Source organism: Carcharodon carcharias, chromosome 11 (assembly GCF_017639515.1).
Source record: "Carcharodon carcharias isolate sCarCar2 chromosome 11, sCarCar2.pri, whole genome shotgun sequence".
NCBI lineage: Eukaryota > Metazoa > Chordata > Chondrichthyes > Lamniformes > Lamnidae > Carcharodon > Carcharodon carcharias.
Window position 1 is genome coordinate 35,850,045 of NC_054477.1, and position 26,585 is coordinate 35,876,629.

Below are 26,585 nucleotides of genomic sequence, written 5' to 3' on the forward strand. Positions count from 1 at the left end.
TTTATATCTCCATTCCATGGAGAGAAGCCACCCAGGGTGATTCAATTAGGAACCTTCCAGATGCTGTGGATAATCTTTGTTGAAGTTGCAAAGGTCACCTGACCCTTGACAGCTGCCTTGGCTACTTTGTCTATTTAAAAAAAAGTGACTGTTCCAGAAGCTTCCATATGAACATCTCACGTTTGAAGTTATGGGCATGGCACTCATATACCCAGGTCCCTTTGTTCTTGCATCCCCTTTAAAATTGTGCCCTTTATATTGTGTCTCCATGTCCTTACTACCGAAATGAATCACTCCATGCTTCTCTGCATTAAATTTCATCTGCCACATGTCCTCCCATTCTGCCAACTACGTCCTTTTGAAGTTCTACACTATCCTCATCACAGTTCACAATACTTTCAAGTTGAATCATCCGCAGCCTTTGAAATTGTGTCCTGTATACCAAGGTTTAGATATAGATATCCATAAATATGGAACTCTACTATAATTCAAACAATTTAAATAAAAAGCAATAGACCACACATCTAAGTCATACGGCAGATCAATTAGCACATGACAAGAATAGACAACTGAGGTTTGAGAACTGAAAAATATACAAAAATGGTGAAGGGGGTGTAAACCCTACTAAGGTAGAGGAACTATCTGTAACATGTTTGTCGAATGATTCAACCTGCCATCTCGGACAAGTAATAGAAGCATTGAAGAATTAAAATATGTTAAAGAAACGACGTAACTTGAGTAGGTAAGGCAGTGAATGAAGGAAATGGTGGAAAATAGGAAATATGGAATTTTTTAAAAAAAAAATCCTGGCGATTAGTTTTGAAAGAAACTGGTTTGTCATTTAAACAGAAGATGCTGGCAAAATGCAGTGTGTCAAGGTAAGGATTCAGAATGAGGGAAAAACAGGTCATGAGAGATGCAGCCCTTGCTCCTATTCCCTGACCAACACTGCTTTGATGAAGGATCACTTCCCTCTTCCCAACGAATATCAACCCAAGTGCCTCACTCTGGCCATTGACAGACACCACCCCTCCACACCATTCGCAACTCTTAGTGTAAAGAAAATGGAGAGGTAGCTCTGAAGGGTTGCAGATTGTCTAAGAGAGAGATGAGATGTTGTTCTTGAAGATTGTATAAAGCTTTAGAACACTAAGAGGCCGAGGACAGAAAGTTAGGACTGACGATGTGATTTGTGAGTTAAATGGTATACCACAGGGAGCTCTTAAGCTATGCTTGTGGACAGAAGTGAGATTTTTGGCAAAGTGGTCATCAAATTTTTGGCCTCCCCAGTGTCGAGGAGAGAGCACTGAGTAATAGGTACAATTTTGTTCATTTACCTCCTCCGCACCATAAGCAACTTGTGATTCAGCAACTTGTGTGTACTTTTAATTCTTTGCTTATGGTGGGAATTCAGAGAAGATGAAGATCTTGTTGAATATGTACTTGAACCCGTAAAGGAAAATTCAGGGGAGACCTGACTAATAGCAATCAATTAACTAGATTAAAATGACTAAGGTTTTAGTGGTGCTAGAGAGATTGGAGGCTAGACATGAGAGAGGGGGTGCTGTAAGACAGTTGAGGTCTTGTTCAAATCTAGGTAAAGGTATAAAATAATGTTATTCTCAAGGCGCAGTCTGATTAGTTGTCCATTGCATGTGATTGGTCACAGCAGAGTGCAACCAATACTACAATGGAAATTGAGCAGCTGATCAGAAAGCATAGTTGCCAGGTAAAATGTATCAGTGAGCACCCTGTGTTACAATTACTATAGCAATTACAATTACTGTACATTGTGCTTTTTTTTCCAGGCACATTCAGCTGCAACGCTGGAGAATTTTCCAACTCAGGGCAACAATGGTTTTGCATGCTACCCATCCACACCAGGAACTCCATATTCTCTGCAACCTGGCTTACCTTCTCAACTAGGGTGGCAGTAGATAGCGGACTTGCTTTCGACTACCTTCTAAACTTCAGATATAAAACTGATGCTTGTTGAATTTATCCAGCTCTTTGATTAGACATACAGTAGATTTAGCAGTGTATGTAGGTGAAACTTGATGGTAATTTTCCTAACAGAAGATATCTAAAGATATAAAAATGGTAAAGGATGAAATAGAAACAGCATCTGAAGATTGAATTGCTCCTTATTAGTCACAATGTCAGTAAACTAGTGAGACTTGCTAAATGCTATGTTTCATTCAAGTGTTATCTATGGGACATTATATTAATAAGTGTTAATTCAAGGGAACAGTAGCATGGGGGTGATGTTACTGAACTAGTAATCCAGAGGACTGGACTAATGAACCAAAGCCATGGGTTAAAATCCCATCCTGGATGGTGGGGAATTTAAATTCAGATAATTAAATAAATTTGGAATAAAAAGCTAATATCAGTAATGATGATCATGTAACTACTGGATTGTCATTTAAAATCCATCCAATTCACTATTGTCCTTTAGGGAAATAAATCTGGTGTCCTTACCTGGTCTGGACTGTGTGACTCCAGACCCACAGAAATGTGGTTGACTCTTAACTGTCCTCTGAAATGGCTAGAAAACCACTTAGTTGTCATGGTTCACTACTTCCTTGAGGGCAATTAGAGATGGACAAAAAATGCTGGCCTTTCTGCATACTTCCCATGAATGAATCAAAAACATATATTTGTATAGTCTTTCAAATACATTGCAACAGACCATCCCAGTGGTGTATTGCAGAAGATGAACTGCTAGTTATAGATTTTCTGAAAACAGTTTCATTACTGTACTTGTTCTGGCACTGTTCCATTCATACTGGTTTTTTACTTCTGGAAAGGTTTAAAACGAAGGTTTGACTCATGATAAGTTTATACTATTCCCTTAGAGACAAACCAAATACATGTTGCAATCAGAATTAGCTAATGGGATAGATATTTCATTTCTCTGCTCAATTATTGGGCCAAGTTGCATTTGGAGAGAGGGGTGGGATACTCACTTGGTAACCAAAAGACATTTGGTTCAATAGACCATATATGTCTTTGCTCACTATCCAACCAGATGTTATTAGGCTTGTTGACACTTATAGAATAAGCTCAGATATCCTCTAATTTCTGACTAATCAAGTGGCATATTATAGTTTGTGGCATTGTTTTGATAAAGATGTTCTATTCTTCTTGTTATCCTTTGAAAAAGGACAAGACTCATCAGCCTGAGGGAGTCCCTGCCCCACAATGATAGATTTACAACTCTTTCCTCCCCCCCCCACCCCAACTCTAATCTCTCCCATACATCCAACAAATTTTGGGCAATGATATTGATTCAGATCTTCCACTTCTCTCTCTAGGCTCCAATTTACTCAATTTTTGCTAAAGTTTACTTATTGAAAATGCCCACCTTTAGGCAAACCTTTAAGCAGCTACTGTAAAGATCGAAAGTTGGGCTTACTGATTTATCTTGTTTGCATACAGTGTTCGGGATTTTGGTTGCTACAAGAATGTAATTTCCAAAAATGTTCATGTACTAACCTCGGGTATGCTCCCAGAAGAGCTATATAGATTTAATTTTAAAAAGGCCTTTGTAATTTTTAAAAAAACACGGTTTAAAAGATTACAGTACTGGTAAAAGAGTTACAGTACTGGTAAAAGAGTTACAATGTCCTAAGTACACAATGCATTTATCAGCTGAATGTCATCAACATGCATTGAATAAAACTCGAAGATGCAATTTGGCTTGCATTATCTAAAAAGTATGGATGGAACTTTCCCAGGCTGTTGGAGATGGTTTCAGGGGTGAGAAAGTTGCAGAAAATGACATCAGGTCAGGATCCTGATGTGACCCTGTCCCCTTCCAGCTTTCTCAGGGGAAAGTTGGGAGTGTAGAAGGAGGAACCCCTGAGATTGAGGTCGGAAGCCAATTGAATATGTAAGGAGGCAATTAGGAGCAATTTTGCATATAGATTTCCTCTTGTTCAACAGTGCAAGAGTTCCAACCTGTGTTTGTATCCCAGCAGGTTCAAGAAGGCAAGTTAAGTGGGAACAACTTCCTTAGTGAAGCTGATGAGTAGTGAAGGCTTTGATCAGTTATACTGAAGACCTCCAGCCATGGCCAGGTGAGAGGTTGATGTTCAAAATGCTCCTATCAGAGACTGCTTGGCAGGCAATTGCTTGGGCGGTACTTCACCTGTCCACTGCTTCATCCACATTTCTCTGCTTCCAGCCTCCCTTGGCCATTTTCATCTATGCCTGCTTGCTCGGAGAGGCTGCCCTCTTCCTCGTGTCCTTGGGAGCGCTCAACTCACTGCAGTCCCTCTGCTGGTTTTCCAGGAAAGAGTAAAAGACCCAGAATACAGCATTCCTAGGCCTCCTCTCCTTTCTTGTGGGTGCTAGCGCTTGAAAAATCCATGCACTGCTCAACTTTTCTGAAACATGTCAAGAGAAATCCTTCCTCTAAAAATAGCCATGTAATTCTGCTCGCCCTTCCTACTTGGTCAGGGAGCCCGGAGGTGTGTTCTTTATTGGTTTACTCTGATAAGGGGTAACAGGAGGTTGGGACTGTGACTCGAGAATGGTCCCACCATTGGGTCAGAGACTAAGGTGGTAAGATTTATGTTTCTCAAAACAAATGCTATCTTGTGCTAAAACTAATTTACTGACTTATACCTCTATTAATGCCTCGTGTTGAGGATGATGCTTCCTTGGATGGCTGTGTGGAATATATTTATTCCATATACCTGTTAATTCTTTAATTATTTGGTTGGACTTGCAGCATTTAAGTGAGAGTTAAACCACATTCATTATCAGCAGCGTAAAGCCAAAATTTGAAATTGTAACAGAAATGATTAAAAACCAAATTGAACTGTCATTTTGCAAAACAAAATATTTAAAAGTTTAAACAATGCACAAACTCTTTTCTTCCAGGATCTGAGTTTGAATCCAGCTCGGGTTGCAGGAATAAGATGCTCCTCTTTGAACCATACATAACGATTGGGAGGAAAATAACAATTAAAAAATAAAATCCTGGGGTTTAACTCTTCAATGGGTCAGTCTAATTCATACATTTTGGTTTTTTTAAAAAAGTGTAAGGTCTTGGCACAATCAAAATAATTTAATACAATGCAGCAGAAGCTGAGTACTTTTGGATCCAGGAAATAAGCGTGTGACTGTTTTTTTTATAATGGAAAGTGGCAGTTTTCCGGTAATTAAATGGTAAGTTGATCGTTCATTCTTTTGAGTATCGTGGAGACATTTATCCACTTGGCACAGTGTGGCTTATGGATCCACAAAATGCTTTCAGGGTTTTGATCTAATCCCTGCATTTGTGCTGTGCCTATACTATTCTTTAATATCTAGAATAATTAGACATAGAGAAGATCTTTCTACTTATTCGGGAGTCCAAAGCAAAGAGTCATAAGTATAAGGTAGTGCCTACTAAATCCAATTTAGGAGAAAGTTCTTTACCCAGGAAATTATTAGAATGTGGAACTTGATAACCCATTGAGTAGTTGAGGTGAATAGCATAATTGGAAGCTAGTTAAGTACATGAGAGCGAAAGAAATAGAAGGATATACTGATAAAGCTAGATGAAGTAGATAGGGAAGAGGCTCCTGTGGGGAATAAATACCATCACAGATCTGTTAGACCAAATGACCTGTTTTTCTCTTGTAAGTGCTGTGTAATTCTAAGTGGTTTGAAAACTGGCTTAAGCTGATTTTTTAACCAATGAAAATTCCTTTTTTTAAAATAAAATTTCTCCTCCATTCATCATCTATTTTTGCATAGAAGGATAGGTGAATGTTTTAAACATTAAGGGAAAAAAATTCAATAAGCAGAAAATAATTAAATTTAAAAAGTCACAATAATAGGAAGGAAGAAAACTGACATGGCCAACACAAATTTGCACCTTTTAAAAAATGTTTGATGTAAACTTGTGTTTTCATTCTTTTTATTAGTAGTTTAGGAGTAATATAGCTATTAAAACTATTTCTCATGTTTAAGTACTTTATTTCTGTCAGAGCTAGAGCCGGAGACAAATTAAAGCAGTTGATCAGGGGAAGCAAGACTACCCCTGATTCTGCTCACCTTTTTAAAGATTCAAATAGTTACACTGTAACAGTATAAATATTTTAATTTACTGCACATACTAAAATACCACAGTAAAATGCTCAACAAATAAATGCAGTAATAAGTCCGTACTGTTATATTAGTATACACAGTAGTTTTTACTGACCAAGCAGTTTATATTTGGTGTTCATAACTTTGAGGTTCTAGTGTGTATATTGAGTGACCAGCTAATAAGTTTTGATAATTTGCACTCTGATTAGAGATAAATTTGTAGATGAAAACATGAGCAATAGTCTACTTTTGCAAATAAACAAAAATCCAGAATTCATTGCTACTAAAAATTAGTAAACATTTTACTCTTGACTTGAGTTTTAAAGCATTTTTAATGGAATATTTGTACTCCAAAACACATGACAATGGTCTTAATCCTTGAGTATTTGTTTTAGAAAAACAGAAAACATTTTTCTTCTCTAAACGTTATGAACAATGGCCTTTTGGGTTGAATACTGAGGTTAAGGCTATTGGTGGACAGTACTGTCAAGCATAATGTGAATTTGCTGGCATACTAATCAAAGAGTTGGTACAACATACACATCCTGTTAGGAAGTTTCATTTACAGTGAACCTTGGTTCAGCTACTGATTCTCTGCATTCCCTATGTGTGTTTAACAGAATTGTATAAATTGAACATTGTTTGTTATTTAGCCTGTAAAGAGGCTTCAGCTGTAACACATTTGAAGTTATACATGTTCTCTAGTAGCCATGTTGATACTGTGTAAGCAGTTTAAAATCTGTTCTCCTAATCAAGCTGTATTGATTTTAATTTAACAATATTGGATTATTGACATTTGTTGGTATGATGGAGTATCAACTTTAAAAATATTTTTAAACTTAAAGCTGTAAAGCTTACAAAAAATGTGCATCCTTGACATTCTTTTTAAAATGGTATACAGGATGCTAATACGCAAGAATGGTCAAATTGGCACTTTCAGAAAACTTTAATTCTATATCATGTTAATACATTTATGGTAAGTGTGTCATCAAGAGAAACTTCATTGTTCCTAATATAGTATATAGGCTTGCAGGATAAAATGAACTTTATCCTGAGTGCAGTGTATATAAGTTACTTGATCTTTGTTTTGAGCTTTTATGTCTTGATACACTATTTTGGTACACTGTCAGAACTTCTTTTTTGTAATTGTACACCTTCCAACCCATGAGTTTGATTGGGAGGAAGCTCACTTGAGACATGGACCAGTTGGGCTGAATTACTTGTTTCTGTATTGTAGATTCTATATCTACACAGCTTTCAGTTATTTTTGTATTGTATATAGTTTATGATACAAGGTAACAGATGCTCAAGGAAGCATTTATGTGGTTCCAAGGTTTTTTGTAAATATATGCCAACACGCAACAAGAAGCCTCTTACTCAACATTAATTCACTTTACCATCTGTTATGTATGTACTGTCTATTTTTTCTTGATTTGGGACTGCATTTTTAATGAGATAAGAAAAATGCCTTAAAATAACAAATTATTGGATTCTTTATTGTCACATCATGTTGACATTCTTAATTTTTTAAAATTAGCTACAATCACACAGATTTTTGTGTCCTAAATAGAGAACCACTTTGCAGCCTGTCTGCTTGATCTCATCCATTGTATAGGGTTTGGTTTGACACATTGGGCAAAAGAAAGGGAGAGAGGAAATTAAAATAAATAAAGAAAAAGAAATCTTTTCTAAAAAAAATACGCGTATTAAATGTGTTATTCAAGCACCTTACTACAAATTTCTGTGGAATTAAAGAACTATGAGCACTCTTTTGAAAGAGCAGCAGATGAGAATTTGACAACACGTATTTTTATATGGTATCCAAGAAGTAAAGATTCATACTAGCTTCATCGCTCACTCATAAATGAAGTAAAATGCAAGAAACAACTCTGGACAGAAATCTCTCTTTCCGTTTACTACTTCATCTTTACCAAGAGGGTTTTCAAAATGGCAGCTATCATGACATTAATATGGCCCATGTGCTTGTAATATTGATAATTATAACAAATTTGATGGTGGAATTTTTGCTTTTTCAAGCAATGAGAATGATCTTGTGACTTGCTTTTTGTAATGTGTGACTTTCTTGATTTACAATCTGTATTTGACTTCTCATTGTTTATGTTGTGTTCATAGCAATGTTACTTTAGTACATAAGAGATTGTATTTAGTTCAATAACCTAAAATTATTGTATGTAAGTAGGCTAGAAGATTGCTTTTATAGTGATATGATCTACTGGATAATTATTACTTCAAAAAAATGCTTATGCAATAAAACATTTTTGCTATGCACTATGTGACCTGTTGCATTGAAAAATCATTACTTAGTTGTACTTGAATGCATTTGCAGTGGTGACAAGTGTGATTTCTGCCCAAGGATATTCAGATTTTCAGGCTATTTGCAGAGCTTTACACTATGTATTTATTTTTTGGAGAAATCCACATCCTGTTTGAGAGTAATGACTCAAAGTTCTTTTGGTGAAAGGGTGAAAATGGGTGCTAAATGGCTGCTGAGCTAATAAGGCCCACCTGTTCAGAAGTCGGACTTTAGCCTACTATTTGGGGCTAATTGACAAGTATGACTTAAACATGCCTGAAGATGCTAAAGCAGACACCTGTAGGCTTAGCACTTGAGCGCTGTTTAGAAGCAATTTTGTAGAATGATCAATGGAAGTGGTTGCATGGAGGTCACATTTAAGGTGTGCAGTGCTTTAGCTGATGCACAATGGAACTTTTCCAGATGGCTCTAGAGGGGATACAGGTTATCAGGTGTGGCACTGGAGTCCTAGGTGGAGGAGGTCCAGAGGATGAGGGACATGCTTTACCTCGGGTAGAAAGTCACTTCACCCTCCTATTTCTCTTTCCTGCAACAGATGATGCTGTACTGCCTGGCCTCATCATCTCCCATTTCTCCTTCAGGTCAAAGGGTGCTTCTGGCAAAAGTCTTATGATCAAGCACTCCATTTCTCCTGGTGACTTCTATAATATTTCCAATAAGATAGAATAATACAGTATTAACACTCTTTCAGAAAAAATGTTGGTTGAGTGTTGTGAATTCTTCAGTGTCCCAAAAACCTCACTATCTGCCTTAAATGTCCTTTTAAAACACAACCCATCTCCAGCAATAAGTGAACAGTGAAAGTTGGGTGTGGCTTTAAGTAGTGCTAGAAATCCTCAACAATGATGACTTTACTCGTATGGAGCTGGTCACTGTTGGAGAGGTTGTTAATTGAAGCATCAGCCACCAAAATGGTGTATAGCCTCCTCAATGTAATTGTCAATCAGATCCTTAACAATCCTCAGGTGGCCATTTCTAGTGCATACTTCAACTCCTTCACCAAGATGCCTTGCACTAAAGGCTGGCTAAACTAGCATTGTAGCTTAAGGCCCCTTGACCACCTCAGAGGCTCTTTAGTGTCTAAAATATATGATGGCAATCTACTTGTTGGTATTTCCACTAGAACACTAATAAGCATAACATGAAAAGCAGTTATCTACTTTTATAATCAAATATATAACTCAATTTATTATCAAACAATTAGGAAACATCTTAGGGTTTATTTTTTCAAACTGATAAATTTACTCTTATTGGATAGACATATTTTGCCACAACAGGGCCTCTATAGTAATTGAGCAAACAGGTCAGTCCCAGAGCAACTAAGATTGATTTCCATACCATTGGTAACATTGCTGCAAAACAACCTTCTCACTTTGTAGCAAGGTTAAAATTGGTGTGTACATTGAACTCTTATTATATGCTGTCTAAGTTAATACTTGATGGTTTCAGAACCAGACTCCAGTGTAAACATGGTATTTTGTAGCTTGAATCTCAAGGTTAAGTGATGCAAAGAGAAATTGTTCACGTTTTTAAAAAAAATCAACTGGTCTTCCCTTCTGGGGAAAGTTACAAAAAATTTTCAACATTTAAAAGGTAACTAAACTCTTGTTATTTGTAAGGTCACCATCAAAAGAATGTTCAAGAGCTCAGGGTGATTTTTGGGAGTGCTAATCACTCCCAAATCTATACAGTACAGAAAGAAGCAATTCGGCCCATCGGGTCTGCACTATCTCGCTGAAAGAGCAATCTACTTAATCCCACTCCCCTGCCTTATCCCTGTAACATTGCACATTCTTTCTTTTCAGATAGCAGTCCAATTCCCATTTGAATCCTCAATTGAACCTGCTTCCACCACCCTCTCTGGAAGTTTGTTTCAGACTCCAACCACCCCCTGGGTGAAAAAAATTTTTCCCCTCATCACTTCTATTCCTTTTGCCCATTATTTTGAATCTGTGCCTTCTAGTTGTTGATGTCCTCTTGAGGGAACAGTTTCTCACTATTTACCCTGTCTATACCCCTCAGGATCTTGAATATCTCTGTCGAGACTCCTCTCAGCCTTTTCACCTAGGAAAATAGACCCAACCCCTCCAATCTATCCTTACAGCTACAGTTATTTATCCCTGGAATCATTCTTGTGAATCTCCTCTGTACTCTCTCCAATGCCTTCACATCCTCACATATGGTGCCCAGAAGTCGTTGCACTACTCTAGATGAGGCCTAACTATCTTATATAAGTTTTCACATGGCCTCCTTACTCTTGAACTCAATGCCCCTCTTAATTAAACCTAGGCTACCATATGCTTTACTAACTCCGCTCATAACATGCCCTGCCACCTTCAATGACTTATGTACATATACACTGAGGTCCCTTTGTTCCTGCACCTCCTTTAGAGTTTCTCCCTTTATTTTATCCATCTCTCCACATTCTTCCTGCCAAAATGGATCACCTCGCACTTCTCTGCATTCAACTTTATCTGCCACCTGTCTGCACAATCCACCAAAATGTCTATGTCCTTTTGAAGTTCAAGATTATCCTTGTCACAGTTGACAACGCTTCCAATCTTTATCATCTGAAAATTTTGAAATCATTCTCTGCACACCACAGCCTAGGTCATTTAATATATATCAAGAAGAACAAGGGTCCCAGTGCTCACCCATGGGAAAAGTAACACCAACTTTAGAGCAATTCACTTCTGAGTTCATTGAAGTTTCATCCATAAGGTATTAAAAGGCCTTACTAAATAACTATTATGCCTGGGGCAACATGCTTAGACTTAGTTGGTGTGACAGAGACTTAATTACATTTGAACTCACTGTGTAGAGAATATAGTAATTAACATGGTCCATATTGTCTATTTGTCTCTGTGCAGAGGTGACATGTGATTTCTGCCCCAGGATATTGATTTTCAAGCAATTTGCAAACAATGCAGAGCATTAAGCTCTGTATTAATCTTTCAGAGAAATCCACACTATGTTTGCAAGTAATGTCTTGGGAAGTTATTAGTATGTATTTGAATTAAAGTCCTTCCAATTATTCATTTCAAACTTTTAAGATGTATTGAATTTCCAGTCAAAATCTTGACGATGGTATGGTGTGCTGCATGTCTGGAGTTTTGATGCAAGTTAAATTAAGTCTAATATAGGCGTAGCTTCATAAATAAAGCTACTCAAGAGTCCAGAATAGACTGCAAGGGCTGAAGAAATCCAGGACAGTTATAAGTAGTTCTGAGGTGATCTGCACATTGTGATTGTTGTGAAATAAGATGAACACTTGCATGCTTTATGGTATTGACCTCTAATGTTCCCATTACTGTAAAATTATTCCTGACTTTTGTAGATCTGAAGGACTAAACTTTCTGGGAGACACTTGGGTTCTCCACGCCGCACACTCAGTTTATTCTTTTGGTAACCTTGCTTATATTTGTTTCTGGTATAGGTCAGGTGAACTGCAAATGAAAGCTATGCTTTTTAACTTGTGTGATAGCACTTATTAGGAGAATATGCTCCTTGCATATGCTCCTCACATGTATGCATACAATCTAGTGCGGTAGGTTTTGGAGAACCCTTCAGCTGATCTGCTGAAACCCTCATTCACACATTTGCTACCTCTAGACTTGCACTCCTTACTAATCTCCCATATTATACCTTCTACAAACTTAAGGTCATCCAAAACCTTGCTGCCTGTGTCTTAACTTGCAGCAAATCCCATTCCCCTATCACCCCTATATTCGTTGACCTGAATGGCTTCGGGTCAAGCTATGGCTTGATCTTAAAATTCGCCTCCTTGTTTTCAAATCCCTCCTTGGACTTGTCCCTCCCTATCTCTGTGATGTCCTCCAGCCCCACAACCCGCCAAGATCTCTGCACTCAACTAATTCTGGCCTCTTGAACAACCCCCAATTTTAATTGCTCCACCATTGGGTGACAATGCCTTCAGCTGCCTAGGACCTAAGCTCTGAAATTCCTTCCCTACACCTCTCCACCTCTCTTTCCTCCTTCAAGACAATCCTTAAAACCTATCTTTTTGACCAAGCATTTGGTCATCTGACCCAAAACCTTCTTATGTGGCTTGGTATCATTTTGTTTTATAAATGTTTCTGTGAAGCACTTTGGGACACTTGCTAATGTTAAAGATCTATATAAATATTTAATTGTTGCATTTCCATCCTTCAAGTGCCAGCCTTCTGTTCCCTGCATCAGCATTGGTGGCTGCTTCTCCCGCCCCACTCTCTGCACCTTCATTGCTTGGTGATCTCCACGTTGTCATCTCTCGCCCTGACCTCAGAACCAATTCGAGACTCTGTTATTAAAATGCACTTTTGCACTCTCCTGATCTCTCTCTTCCCTCTCTCCAATGCTGTTCACCACCTAGTAAAGTGCTCTTAGACAAATGTTGATGCTCCACTGGAAAAGAATAGCCTCTGTATCAATAACCATCTGCAGTTTTACTCCAGAATATATTTTGCTACTTGTCCAAAAGACCCTGATGTCCCCATGGCTACATTCACCCCTGAAATCAGTTTTGCTGCATAATTTATCTATACTTGTTGAGCACAAAAACTTACTTTCTTAACACGTAAGCATTATGCTGGTAACCTGAAGGAGGATAATTTCAACAGTTTGTTAACTGTAAAGTACAATTAACTTTCCTATCTTGTAATGAGCATTAAGTTAGAAGGCTTTCATCTTAACAAGAATAATGGAAATGAATCACTCTGACTGTATGGTAGTGACCATCACATGTTCGACTTAATTGACCTTGACTTTTCTCAAACACATTTGGAAACCATCTTGCAGCAAACTTAAGTTGAAACAATGTAAAGTATGCACTTTTTAGAAAACTAGAAATTCTCTGAAATATTACCTCTTCACAATTTATTAATTTTCAAAATAACTGGTGTAAGATTACAGTGAGATTTCAAAATCTTTATTGATTGCTGTAAATTATTCTGTTACTGATGTCTACATCTCTCCTACTCTTGAATACAGTTGCTCATACAAAATGTGAACAGCTTTCTAGAAAGTCATTATCACAGATAGGGTGACAGTTACAAAGAAATCATTTAAAGATTCTCAATCTTTTTGCTTCTAAGTCTCCTGTCTAGTCTTATAAAATTATACAGACCAACTGTAATAAAAGTATATTTTTGTACAAAACTTAGTCATACATTAAACATATATTTTTATTATTTTTCTATGACTTAGTTAATGTGAAACTTGAATGTGTAATGTCCACCAGCAGAGGCTCCATCTGCATTTGTACACCAAATACCCACAGCAACTCTCCATTTTGCATGAACTGGCTCCGAGGCCTGTTTTTCCCCATCTCTGAGGATGGTCACCTCAGTAAGTAATCTGCAGTCACGCAGCCCTAGCTGTGCTTCTCCAGTGTTTTGTGGCTAAAAGTTGCCAGTTTTGTGGTTAACCATAACTGAGTAACCAGACGTGTTTCCACATTTACGGCACGGGAAGAGGGACAGTGCTGGCTCGGAGCCACTGGCACCTTTGGCCCTTCCAGGCATTCCTCAGCGCAGTGTCCTAGGCCCAACCATCTTCAGTTGCTTCATCAATGACCTTCCATCATAAGTTCAGAAGTGGCGATGTGCAAGCACCAGCAAACAATGTTCAGTACCATTCTTGACTCCTCAGACTATGAAGCAGTCCATGTCCAAATGCAGCAGGAACTGCACAATACCCAGGCTTGGGCTGACAAGTGGCAAGTAACGTTTTTGCCTCACAAGTGCCAGGCAATGACCATTTCCAACAAGAAATAATCTAACCATTGCCCCTTGACATTCAATGGCATTACCATCTCTGAATCCCCCATTATCAACATCCTGGAGTTACCATTGATCAGAAACTGAACTGGACTAGCCATATAAATACTGTGGCTACAAGAGCAGGTTCTGCAGTGAGTAACTCACCCCTTGGCTCCCCAAAGCCTGTCTGCCATCCACAAGGCACAAGCCAGGAGTGTGATGGAATATTCTCCACTTGCCTAAATGAGTGCAGCTCCAACAACACTCAAGAAACTTGACACTATCCAGGACAACGCAGCCTGCTTGATTGGCACCCCTTCCACAAATGTTCACTCTATCCACCACTGATGAACAGTAACAGCAGTGTGTACCTTCTATAAGATGCACCGCAGAAACTCCCCAAGCCTCCTTAGGCAGCACCTTCCAACCCATGACTGCTACCACCTAGAAGGACAAGGGCAGCAGATACATGGGAACACCACCACCTCTAAGTTTCCCTCCAAGCCACTCACCATCCTGACTTGGAAATATATTGCTGTTCCTTCACTGTTGGCTTGATCAAAATCCTGGAACTCCCTCCCTAATAGCACTGTGGGTCTACCTACACCACATGGACTGCAGCTGTTCAAGAAGGCTGCTCACAACTACCTTTTCAAGGGCAATTAGGGATGGGCAATAAATGCTAGCCTAGCCAGTGATGCCCACATCTCATAAATGAATAAAACAAAATATGAGCAATAGCTACATGAAATTTAGGGACGTATAAGGTGAAGGGAAGATAAATGAAATTTCAGTATTTCCAATATTCTTATATTTTTTTATAAAATTAAAGACAATGTTTCAAAGTACTAGGGCTGATTTTCCTGGCCTGCTGCCACTCCTGTTGCTGGTCAGGAATGGTGCAATTGAAGTGTAGTTGTCGTAAGCCTGTATTTCCTGTTCTGAACCAGAACAGACAAATTGCACAGGGCTCAAATATCTCTTGTACAGCATGTCAAGATTTGGAGATGTACCTTTTGCAGTCCTCTTAGGTTTACCATTAGGCCAACTTTAACCCTCCTGTTCCAATTACACAAACCCAATTTCAGCTGCCACCCCATGGTGCAGGAACAGAAAAGTAGAGTGGGAAGGCCCAATATGCCCCTACTCCCCACTCTATCTCATTCACACTGATGTGATAGGCTAATGCCTATTAGCCAGCTGCACCATCTTCCCTACCTGGAGAAATGTCCTGAAATCGTAACCTTTGTGCCTGGGAAATGGGCGTTTTTTAGGGACAAAGGTACTGAGCCAGTTAGCAATTCAAATAGGCACTTTATCCATCACAAAAACAGAATTACCTGGAAAAACTCAGCAGGTCTGGCAGCATCGGCGGAGAAGAAAAGAGTTGACGTTTCGAGTCCTCGTGACCCTTCGACAGAACTTGAGTTCGAGTCCAAGAAAGAGTTGAAATATAAGCTGGTTTAAGGTGTGTGTGTGGGGGGGCGGAGAGATAGAGAGACAGAGAGGTGGAGGGGGGGGGGGGTGTGGTTGTAGGGACAAACAAGCAGTGATAGAAGCAGATCATCAAAAGATGTCAACGACAATAGTACAATAGAACACATAGGTGTTAAAGTTAAAGTTGGTGATATTATCTAAACGAATGTGCTAATTAAGAATGGATGGTAGGGCACTCAAGGTATAGCTCTAGTGGGGTTTTTTTTATATAATGGAAATAGGTGGGAAAAGGAAAATCTTTATAATTTATTGGAAAAAAAAGGAAGGGGGAAACAGAAAGGGGGTGGGGATGGGGGAGGGAGCTCACGACCTAAAGTTGTTGAATTCAATATTCAGTCCGGAAGGCTGTAAAGTGCCTAGTCGGAAGATGAGGTGTTGTTCCTCCAGTTTGCGTTGGGCTTCACTGGAACAATGCAGCAAGCCAAGGACAGACATGTGGGCAAGAGAGCAGGGTGGAGTGTTAAAATGGCAAGCGACAGGGAGGCTTGGGTCATTCTTGCGGACAGACCGCAGGTGTTCTGCAAAGCGGTCGCCCAGTTTACGTTTGGTCTCTCCAATGTAGAGGAGACCACATTGGGAGCAACGAATGCAGTAGACTAAGTTGGGGGAAATGCAAGTGAAATGCTGCTTCACTTGAAAGGAGTGTTTGGGTCCTTGGACGGTGAGGAGAGAGGAAGTGAAGGGGCAGGTGTTGCATCTTTTGCGTGGGCATGGGGTTGTGCCATAGGAGGGGGTTGAGGAGTAGGGGGTGATGGAGGAGTGGACCAGGGTGTCCCAGAGGGAGCGATCCCTACGGAATGCCGATAAGGGGGGTGAAGGGAAGATGTGTTTGGTGGTGGCATCATGCTGGAGTTGGCGGAAATGGCGGAGGATGATCCTTTGAATGCGGAGGCTGGTGGGGTGATAAGTGAGGACAAGGGGGACCCTACCATGTTTCTGGGAGAGAGGAGAAGGCGTGAGGGCGGATGCGCGGGAGATGGGCCGGACACGGTTGAGGGCCCTGTCAACAACCGTGGGTGGAAAACCTCGGTTAAGGAAGAAGGAGGACATGTCAGAGGAACTGTTTTTGAATGTAGCATCATCAGAACAGATGCGACGGAGGTGAAGGAACTGAGAGAATGGGATGGAGTCCTTACAGGAAGCGGGGTGTGAGGAGCTGTAGTCGAGATAGCTGTGGGAGTCGGTGAGTTTGTAATGGATATTGGTGGACAGTCTATCACCAGAGATTGAGACAGAGAGGTCAAGGAAGGGAAGGGAAGTGTCAGAGATGGACCACGTGAAAATGATGGAGGGGTGGAGATTGGAAGCAAAATTAATAAATTTTTCCAAGTCCCGACGAGAGCATGAAGCGGCACCGAAGTAATCATCGATGTACCAGAGAAAGAGTTGTGGAAGGGGGCCGGAGTAGGACTGCAACAAGGAATGTTCCACATACCCCGTAAAGAGACAGGCATAGCTGGGGCCCATGCGGGTACCCATAGCCGCACCTTTTATTTGGAGGAAGTGAGAGGAGTTGAAGGAGAAATTGTTCAGCGTGAGAACAAGTTCAGCCAGATGGAGGAGAGTAGTGGTGGATGGGGCTTGTTCGGGCCTCTGTTCGAGGAAGAAGCTAAGGGCCCTCAGACCATCCTGGTGGGGGATGGAGGTGTAGAGGGACACTGACATTGTCATCAAACCCGCTGACAAGGGTGGTGCTGTTGTTGTCTGGCGCACTGACCTCTACCTCGCGGAGGCTGAGCGTCAACTCGCAGACACTTCCTCCTACCTCTCCCTGGACCATGACCCCACCACTGAACATCAAGCCATTGTTTCCAGGACTGTCACTGACCTCATCTCCTCTGGGGATCTCCCTCCCACAGCTTCCAACCTGATAGTCACCCAACCTCGGACGGCCCGCTTCTATCTCCTACCCAAAATCTACAAACAGAACTGCCCCGGTAGACCGATCGTCTCAGCTTGCTCCTGCCCCACAGAACTCATTTCTCGTTATCTTGACTCCCTTCTCTCTCCCCTTGTCCAGTCCCTTCCCACCTACATCCGTGATTCCTCTGACACCTTGCGTCACATCAACAATTTCCAGTTCCCTGGCCCCAACCGCTTCCTCTTCACCATGGACGTCCAATCCCTCTACACCTCCATCCCCCACCAGGATGGTCTGAGGGCCCTTAGCTTCTTCCTTGAACAGAGGCCCGAACAATCCCCATCCACCACTACTCTCCTCCATCTGGCTGAACTTGTTCTCATGCTGAACAATTTCTCCTTCAACTCCTCTCACTTCCTCCAAATAAAAGGTGTGGCTATGGGTACCCGCATGGGCCCCAGCTATGCCTGGCTCTTTACGGGGTATGTGGAACATTCCTTGTTGCAGTCCTACTCCGGCCCCCTTCCACAACTCTTTCTCTGGTACATCGGTGATTACTTCGGTGCCGCTTCATGCTCTCGTCGGGACTTGGAAAAATTTATTAATTTTGCTTCCAATCTCCACCCCTCCATCATTTTCACGTGGTCCATCTCTGACACTTCCCTTCCCTTCTTTGACCTCTCTGTCTCAATCTCTGGTGATAGACTGTCGACCAATATCCATTACAAACCCACCGACTCCCACAGCTATCTCGACTACAGCACCTTACACCCCGCTTCCTGTAAGGACTCCATCCCATTCTCTCAGTTCCTTCGCCTCCGTCGCATCTGTTCCGATGATGCTACATTCAAAAACAGTTCCTCTGACATGTCCTCCTTCTTCCTTAACTGAGGTTTTCCACCCACGGTCGTTGTCCGGCCCATCTACCGCGCATCCGCCCTCACGCCTTCTCCTCTCTCCCAGAAACATGATAGGGTCCCCCTTGTCCTCACTTATCACCCCACCAGCCTCCACATTCAAAGGATCATCCTCCGCCATTTCCGCCAACTCCAGCATGATGCCACCACCAAACACATCTTCCCTTCACCCCCCTTATCGGCATTCCGTAGGGATCGCTCCCTCCGGGACACCCTGGTCCACTCCTCCATCACCCCCTACTCCTCAACCCCCTCCTATGGCACCACCCCATGCCCACGCAAAAGATGCAACACCTGCCCCTTCACTTCCTCTCTCCTCACCGTCCAAGGACCCAAACACTCCTTTCAAGTGAAGCAGCATTTCACTTGCATTTCCCCCAACTTAGTCTACTGCATTCGTTGCTCCCAATGTGGTCTCCGCTACATTGGAGAGACCAAACGTAAACTGGGCGACCGCTTTGCAGAACACCTGCGGTCTGTCCGCAAGAATGACCCAAACCTCCCTGTCGCTTGCCATTTTAACACTCCACCCTGCTCTCTTGCCCACATGTCTGTCCTTGGCTTGCTGCATTGTTCCAGTGAAGCCCAACGCAAACTGGAGGAACAACACCTCATCTTCCGACTAGGCACTTTACAGCCTTCCGGACTGAATATTGAATTCAACAACTTTAGGTCGTGAGCTCCCTCCCCCATCCCCACCCCCTTTCTGTTTCCCCCTTCCTTTTTTTTCCAATAAATTATAAAGATTTTCCTTTTCCCACCTATTTCCATTATAAAAAAAAACCCCACTAGAGCTATACCTTGAGTGCCCTACCATCCATTCTTAATTAGCACATTCGTTTAGATAATATCACCAACTTTAACACCTATGTGTTCTATTGTACTATTGTCATTGACATATTTTGATGATCTGCTTCTATCACTGCTTGTTTGTCCCTACAACCACACCCACCCCCCCTCCACCTCTCTCTCTCTCTAGCTCTCCGCCCCCCCCACACACACCTTAAACCAGCTTATATTTCAACTCTTTCTTGGACTCGAACTCAAGTTCTGTCGAAGGGTCATGAGGACTCGAAACGTCAACTCTTTTCTTCTCCGCTGATGCTGCCAGACCTGCTGAGTTTTTCCAGGTATTTCTGTTTTTGTTTTGGATTTCCAGCATCCGCAGTTTTTTTGTTTTTATAACCTTATCCTTCATTTTAGATCACTACTTCCATCTTGAAGTTTGTGTTTTGCAGCAGCAGTCTACGTATACCCAGCATTTTGGTGCAAAAACTGTGCAGGAGTCAGTTCCTCAGACCAGCGCAGCACTGGCTGAGTACATGGCAAGATTCTGTCATGATGGGACAGGTTCATTCAAACTGATGACAGGAGGACAATTAGGAAAGGCTAATCTAAATCTGTATGGGGGAGAAAAACTAAAAGGACTGGTATCCAGTGTTTTATTGTAACCTTCCTGTATGTGGAGTATAATAAGTGAAAAAGCATGGTTTCCTGTCATGGGTCTTTTCTACCGTATACATAGCACTGTAGATTAAGCAAATGTTTTGGACTTAATAGGAAACTCTGCATTTGTACCCATGTCACCAATAAATTTAGAGTTCCACTTGAACAGGGAAACAAACCACTTGTGTGAATTTTATTTCTTCAGATCCTATGTTCTGTGACTGGAGGGAGTTTGCACAGTCACTTGGAACCTCTGGTAGTAGAATGACAATGTAGAGTCGATTTATGTAAAATACCACTGATGACATTCTTCCTGATTCTTCTCCTTGGTGAAGACTCATTAAAACCTTGTACCATAACAAAGAGGAATATAATAAAGATCAACCATGCGATTGAGTTGACACTTGTAGCCATGCATCAGAGAGAAAATCTTCTAGGACCACTGGCTATGAAAGTTGCATCCGACTGCAGTCGTGTTAGTCCCCGTCCACATGATTGTGTACATAATCTCACCCTGTTCTACATCCTTAGCTTCATGAAAAAAGAAGGCTACAGAGATGGCAGCAAAATAATATGTAAATATTCAAACCTTATGGCTCCAAACAATGAAGGCTAGAGAGAAAATCTGAGGGGCAGGAACACTCTATGCAAAGCCTGAATTGCACTAGGAGATGGAGAGCATCGCAAAATAAATTCCACAAGGCTATCAAGCCCCATTGGAAATGTTGCAAAACATTTCTTTTGTTACTCTTTATTATTTTAATTCAGATAAAGCCTTTTAATTGGCAGGCACTAGTGATCACTCTAGATAAGAGGACTGAACCCAGCCTCCCTCCTGTGTGATTGTGTTAAATATTGTTTCCCCTGTTGTTATTTCACTTTATCAAAATGATTAAGCAGTGGTTCTTGGCTCACTTGGTATTTCTGTCAAGTTAAAGGCAATTACATACCCCTCTGGCCATTTGAGTTTGCTGATATATGACAAGGTTACAGTCACTATCAAAGAGCAGAGCATTGCCAAGGTTTTATATGGAAAAGTCTGGATATAGTCACTATCCTGGAAATAACCTCCAGGAAAGTGGATAACAGCTGGAAAATGAAAAAGAGGTTCACCTCCAGAAATCCTGAGCAATGCTCCTGTCAGTACTCCAGTGACAAATCCAAGTCTATTCACACATGGAATATACAGAACACAAACAAGCTGTGGAAAAAGGATAACGTACACCAGGTCAGCACTTAATGCATAAAGGCCATAGATAGTGTTGGTAAAGAGAGCAAGGATAGTGGCAAGTACCGTCACTACCAAAACTGTAGTCTTCATCGCATAGAGGATTTCTTTCTCTGATGCCTGAAAATAGAAAAGTAAAAGAGTTGAGAAGCCAAATTCTGTGTAAATAACTGAGTCATTCCAAAGGCAAATACATTAGGTGTGGAACTTTCAAACCATCTGAGAATATCTTAAGATCGCTTACATGATAAATCCTGAATGGTAAACATAGGGGTTAGCGAAACAGATTGGGAGTTTGGGCAAGTGTCCGACCAGAGCCTTTTTGAAAAAATATCATTTAGAAATTGTCATCAATGCATACGCAGATAACAGGTAGTTTGGCATCAATAAAATAAGATAAAGCAATGGAAATATACTTACATCAAAATGTGAGAGAAAGGGGTAAAACTGAACACAGTGGAAGACTGTGGCACACAAACAAATAAAATATCAACTCTTCTACAAAGTATTAACGCCTGTGACAACGTTGAGGCCAGCTTGTGTGCTTGGCTCATTGCAGCCCTCAGAAGAGTTATTAATAAGGCTGTGGTTTCACAATATGGACAGAACACTTGAACTGTGCTCCAGACAGTGAGTATGTATTTAAAATGGGCACTGCCTGAATGAAGTAATTGCCAAACGAAAAGCCGAATACTGCAGATGCTGGAAATCTGAAATAAAAGCAGAAAATGCTGGAAGCACTCAGCAGGTCAGACTGCATATGTGGAAAGAGAAACAGAGATCAGAGCTTGAGTATTGCTGAAAAAAAAATTTTGTCAAAGCTTTTCACCTTGCACTCATCTGGACAATCACAAGAATACCAGTGTCAAGGGAATCAATTTCCCCTGACATTGGTATTTTTGCTATTGTACTGATGAGGGTAAGACAAAAAGCTTTGACAAAATGTCTTTTTTCAGAAACAGAGTTAAATGTTTCTGGTCAGAACTGGGAAAAGTTAACAGTGTAATAATATTTGAGTAAGGGCTGGGTAGGACAGGGACAAAGGAAGGCCTATGATAGGGTGGAATTGAATGACAGAAGAATTAGTCTTACAAGGCCAAAGGGAATGGTATTGGAGCAAGGAAATAAACAAAGAAGCATAGGATCTGCCCAGAGCAGGTATGCTGCTGTCTGAAAGCAAAAATAAACTGATACATGCAAAGAAGAGGAAACAAAATGGGGGGTATCAAGAAAACAAGAAATTGTAATATTTTTCTTCTGGTAATAACACTGTCAAATTTCTTATATACTGGAAGACGAGCTGAAGGAGCTTGTAAATATGGTAATTGGAATAAAAGCCAGAGTGACTGCAAGAGTCTAACACCAACAGTAAGAAGTGGTTTTGATATGTTAATGAAACAAGGGAAACTTCAATCAGAATTTTACATAAAACAATAACAGGAGTAGTTTTGAATTGAGTTGTTTTAGTTCAAAGGGAGATATATGCAGGTTGTAAAAGGTGTAAGTAAGTAAGGTAAAGATAGGGTAAATTTGTTTTTGTTAAGTCTAAGAGCTAGAGCAAAAAAATCGAGTTTCATCAATTCTGGAAGAAAGCATTTCTAAGGAGACCGGTTGAGACAATAGAAAGATCAAAGGGAAGGAATGCATTTAGGGAAATGCTGAAGCCTATCTGAGGGGATAGCTGTTTCGATCTCCCAGAAGACTGCAGGATAGCTGGTCAGAACTCCCAGAAGACAGTGTGAACAAGGCCAGACCTGGAGAAGCAGTTAAGTTTAGATCTTGTGGAGCTGTTTTAAAGTACTGTTTACTGTGTGAATCCATTCTTGTGGTTAAGGGCAGGATTTTTACCTTGTTGGGTGGGTGGGGCCGGGAGCGATAGCGAAGCTGACTGCTGCCCGCGATCGGGCACCAACAACAATTTCATGCTGGCAGGCCAATTAATGGGCAGCCAGAGTGAAACATGCGCTGCAACGCTGAGCGCCGCTGGGGTGGGGGGCGGGAGGAGGGCGAACACGGAAGTTTGCGCATGCACACGGGTGCGCGCAGTGAAAGCTCCCCGAGGCACAGAGCTGCCAAAGATTTTCCAAATCAAAAATAAGAAACTTACAAATGTTAAAAACATGTCCCCTCATGTGACTTTGCCATTTCAACATTTAAAAAATTTTTTCATTCCTGCTGGAAACCTCCCGCTCGCAGATGAAGTTTCATGAAAAATCCAAAGGCCGCCTGGCCGATTCACCTGCCCACCCACTGTAAGGTTGGACGGGCAGCGAAAAATTGAATTCAATTAATACTTTAATGGCCTTAATAGGCCTGTTAATTATCGGCGGGCACGCTGCCAACTCCCGTGCGCGCCTGTTGACCGAAATATCGCTCGAGTCTGCAATGACATTGGGACGCTCACCCGACATCAAGGGGCGTCATTTTACGCTTGAGTACATCAGGTGCCTGGTGATCTAGCTGTATGCCTTATGACATACAGAGAGCAGAGATGAAGCAGAAGAGAGTGATGGAGGGCCCTAGCTGGGCAGAGGGAGGAGCAACACCCTCAACAAAAAGAGGTGGCTGGGACACTGAGGAACCACAGTGAGCCTGACGCTGGTTGGCGGCTAACTAGATCCAGAGTCTATAGATGGCACTTGTCGTTCCTGCAGATGACTGAGAACCGGTGTCACTGAAGACTGCGCATGTCCAGGGAACTGGACATCTGCCACCTGCTGCAGAATTTGGCAACAGGGAGACATGGAGGGCATCCACTGCCAGTGACCATGAAAGTGACCTCGCCACTCAATTTTTACACCAGGAGGTCACGGACGCCATATTCATGAAGGCAGATAACTTTGTGCATTTTGCTCAGGACCAGGAAAGCCAGGAAGTAAGGGCGCTGGGATTTGCCCTGATTTCAGGTTTTCTGCAGGGTGTCATCGACTATACTCATGTGGTGCCCAGATCTCCGTGTCAACAAGCAGTCAACCAAGTAATCCACAAGGGCTTCCACTCACTGAATGTTCAGCTAGTGTGTGACCACCACAAACATATCCTACAGGTCTGCGCACAAATCCCAGGGAGTATCCACAACTCCTACATTCTCAGCAGGTTTCAGATCCCTGACATCTTTCAGGGTTGGCTCCTTGTGGACAAGGACTACCTGAGTGGACATGGTTGATGGACACATGTGCAGTGGCCGCAGACTGCAGCAGACAGAAGTTATGAGGGTCTTGCTGCAACTCGCTAGTGGAGCAAACCATTTGAATGTTAAGGATGAGTTTCCAGTACCTGGACTGGTCTGGTGCAATACAATACACAAAGAGTGTCACGCATTGTTGTCATCTGCTGTGCCCTTCACTAACTGGTGCTGCAACAGGGAGAGGAGCTGGCTGTGGAGGAGCTGCACATCTCCTCCAATGAGGAGGATGTCGATAGGGATGAGGATGATGAGGCCCTTGAAGGTGAGAATGATAGCGATGAGGCCATTGCACTGGCCAGATGACGCAGGCATTCTTGGGAAATCTCACAGCTGCTAAATTTGTGGAGAATGATGACAACGTGCAGAGGAGACACTATAGATCCTCACATTGCGTCTGTGAACATTTGACTCCTGGCTGATGGCAGCACACATATGCTCTGTGGTAAGGCTGCTGTCGTGGAGATGCAGTGGATGCCCATAGTCCCTATATTCCAGGAGGATGATGATGACATGCAGTGGGGACACTCCATAGATTGTCACATAGCTTATGTGAATGTCTGATTCCTGTCTGGCTGATGGCAGATCACTTGCGCTCATGGAGATGTGGCGGGGAAACTTTAACTTCTCCCAATCCTATGGCGTCCTTCATGAGCTGAACCCGTCAGGACCACACTGTCACCGGACACAGATGCTGATGAGGTGGGGGGCCAGCCACATGTCAGATGTGCTGGGAGCACACAGAGAGAATGATGGAACTCTGTGTCACTGGCCCAGGACATTCTGGCAGCAATGATTAGCCCCATCGAGGTGCAGGTTTGGCTGATGTGTCCAATGACTGTGAAGGCACACCATCAGTGCGCTGGGAAGGTTACACAAAGCACAGGGAAGACGCCCTGGACTGAGACACCTGCCTTTATCTTGTGCAGCAACAAGGTTTCATACCTGAGTGACACAAACACTGCTCATCATAACAAGGAGCCATAGACAAGGAGACATTCTTGGGAGTTTATTTACAATAGTAAACATTATGTACAAGTGATTAACACCCATGTCGAGGCTGTGCAACTAATTCTTCCTAACCTTCCTAACCCTGCCGCTACGTCATGGTGCTCCCCTGACATCCACAGCAGAGGTGGAGGCAACCTGCTGTCTGCTACACCCTATCTATGATGACCATGGCAGGTGTCCTTTGGAGGGCTGAGATCTGGAGGGCCCTGATCTGCTTTTGGGATCCTGTGTGGCAGTGGCACCCTCCTCGGCGTGTGGAGCTGGAGCTTTTGGGGTCACAGCAAGAGGGGATTCGGATGGGCCGGACACTCCTGAAGTCACCTGAATGGATGGTCCTGGGATGTTCACCGGTTGGTCCTCCTCCCTAAGGATGCCTGAGGACCCCTGGCTGATTCCTTGAGGAGAAGGGGAAGCTGACACGAGATCAAGCTGTCCTACACCCCTCTCATGTTGACACTGTTGGAGGCCAACAATGGCATTAGTGTTGGAGTTCAGCCCGTGCAGCAGTGCAGACCGATGTCATGGACCAAGGTCTCCATGGCAGCCGCCAACCTGCCAGTGTTGACCTTGGTGCGTTGGCACACCAGCGCTATGAGGAGTGCAGCAGACATCCCTTCCTGATGTTCCCGAGCTTGCCTTTGCAGCTCCATCAACAGTGACATGACCGATTCCAGAGGCTCCTTATTTGACTCGGACTCAGTAGATTTCAGGTCTCCAGCTGTCCTCTGAGTGCCGGAAACCTGGGAAATCCCTGCCTCCACCTGCTGTAGATCAGACAGTGCGATGTGCTCACCAGATTGTGATCCCGAGGCTACTCTAAAGCTAGGTCCCGCCAAGGTGTGTGCGTCTGCGTTGGTGGAGGGTGTGGGTAAGCGCTGTGATGGTTCTTCAATGAGGGTGTCATCAGGTTCTTCTTCTGATGTTTCTTCAGGACTTGAGTCAAGGACCTGGGTCGTGGGCCCCCTTGGCTGTTTCCCAGATGTGCCTGAAAAGCAAGGGGAGATAACTAGCGCATGGCAGTGGCCTGTAAAACAGGACACATTACTCACAGCATGGTTGGCTGATGGATGTTGCACTGCTGGATCCTCACTTGGTTGAGCACCACCAACCCCAGCACAGGAACAGTCCAGATCCTCACCGGGCAACTGGATGACTCCATTTTCAAAGTCCGTGAGGACCATGATTTCGGGCAATCCTCCACCAATCTGCGACCTCTCCCTTTTGTTGTGTGCCAGCTTGTCCTGAATGAATGCAGATGGAGTG

General features: G+C 42.3%; 2 protein-coding genes across 7 annotated transcripts in view; one reads left to right on the top strand and one right to left on the bottom strand.

Moving 5' to 3' along the window:
* Positions 1–8,373, top strand: part of proser1 (proline and serine rich 1) — a 33,028-nt gene extending 24,655 nt beyond the window's left edge. For all 6 annotated transcript variants that reach the window (XM_041198740.1, XM_041198743.1, XM_041198741.1 and 3 more), the window contains one exon: positions 1,809–8,373. In XM_041198740.1, coding sequence (XP_041054674.1) covers positions 1,809–1,937 — 129 coding nt within the window. In that variant the 3' untranslated portion in view covers positions 1,938–8,373. The remainder of the gene's footprint in view (positions 1–1,808) is intronic.
* A 12,373-nt stretch (positions 8,374–20,746) lies between these two features.
* The window catches only part of LOC121284353 (high-affinity choline transporter 1-like), a 45,303-nt gene continuing 39,464 nt past the window's right edge, over positions 20,747–26,585 (bottom strand). The window contains exon 9 of the mRNA XM_041199767.1: positions 20,747–21,247. Coding sequence (XP_041055701.1) covers positions 20,792–21,247 — 456 coding nt within the window. The 3' untranslated portion in view covers positions 20,747–20,791. The remainder of the gene's footprint in view (positions 21,248–26,585) is intronic.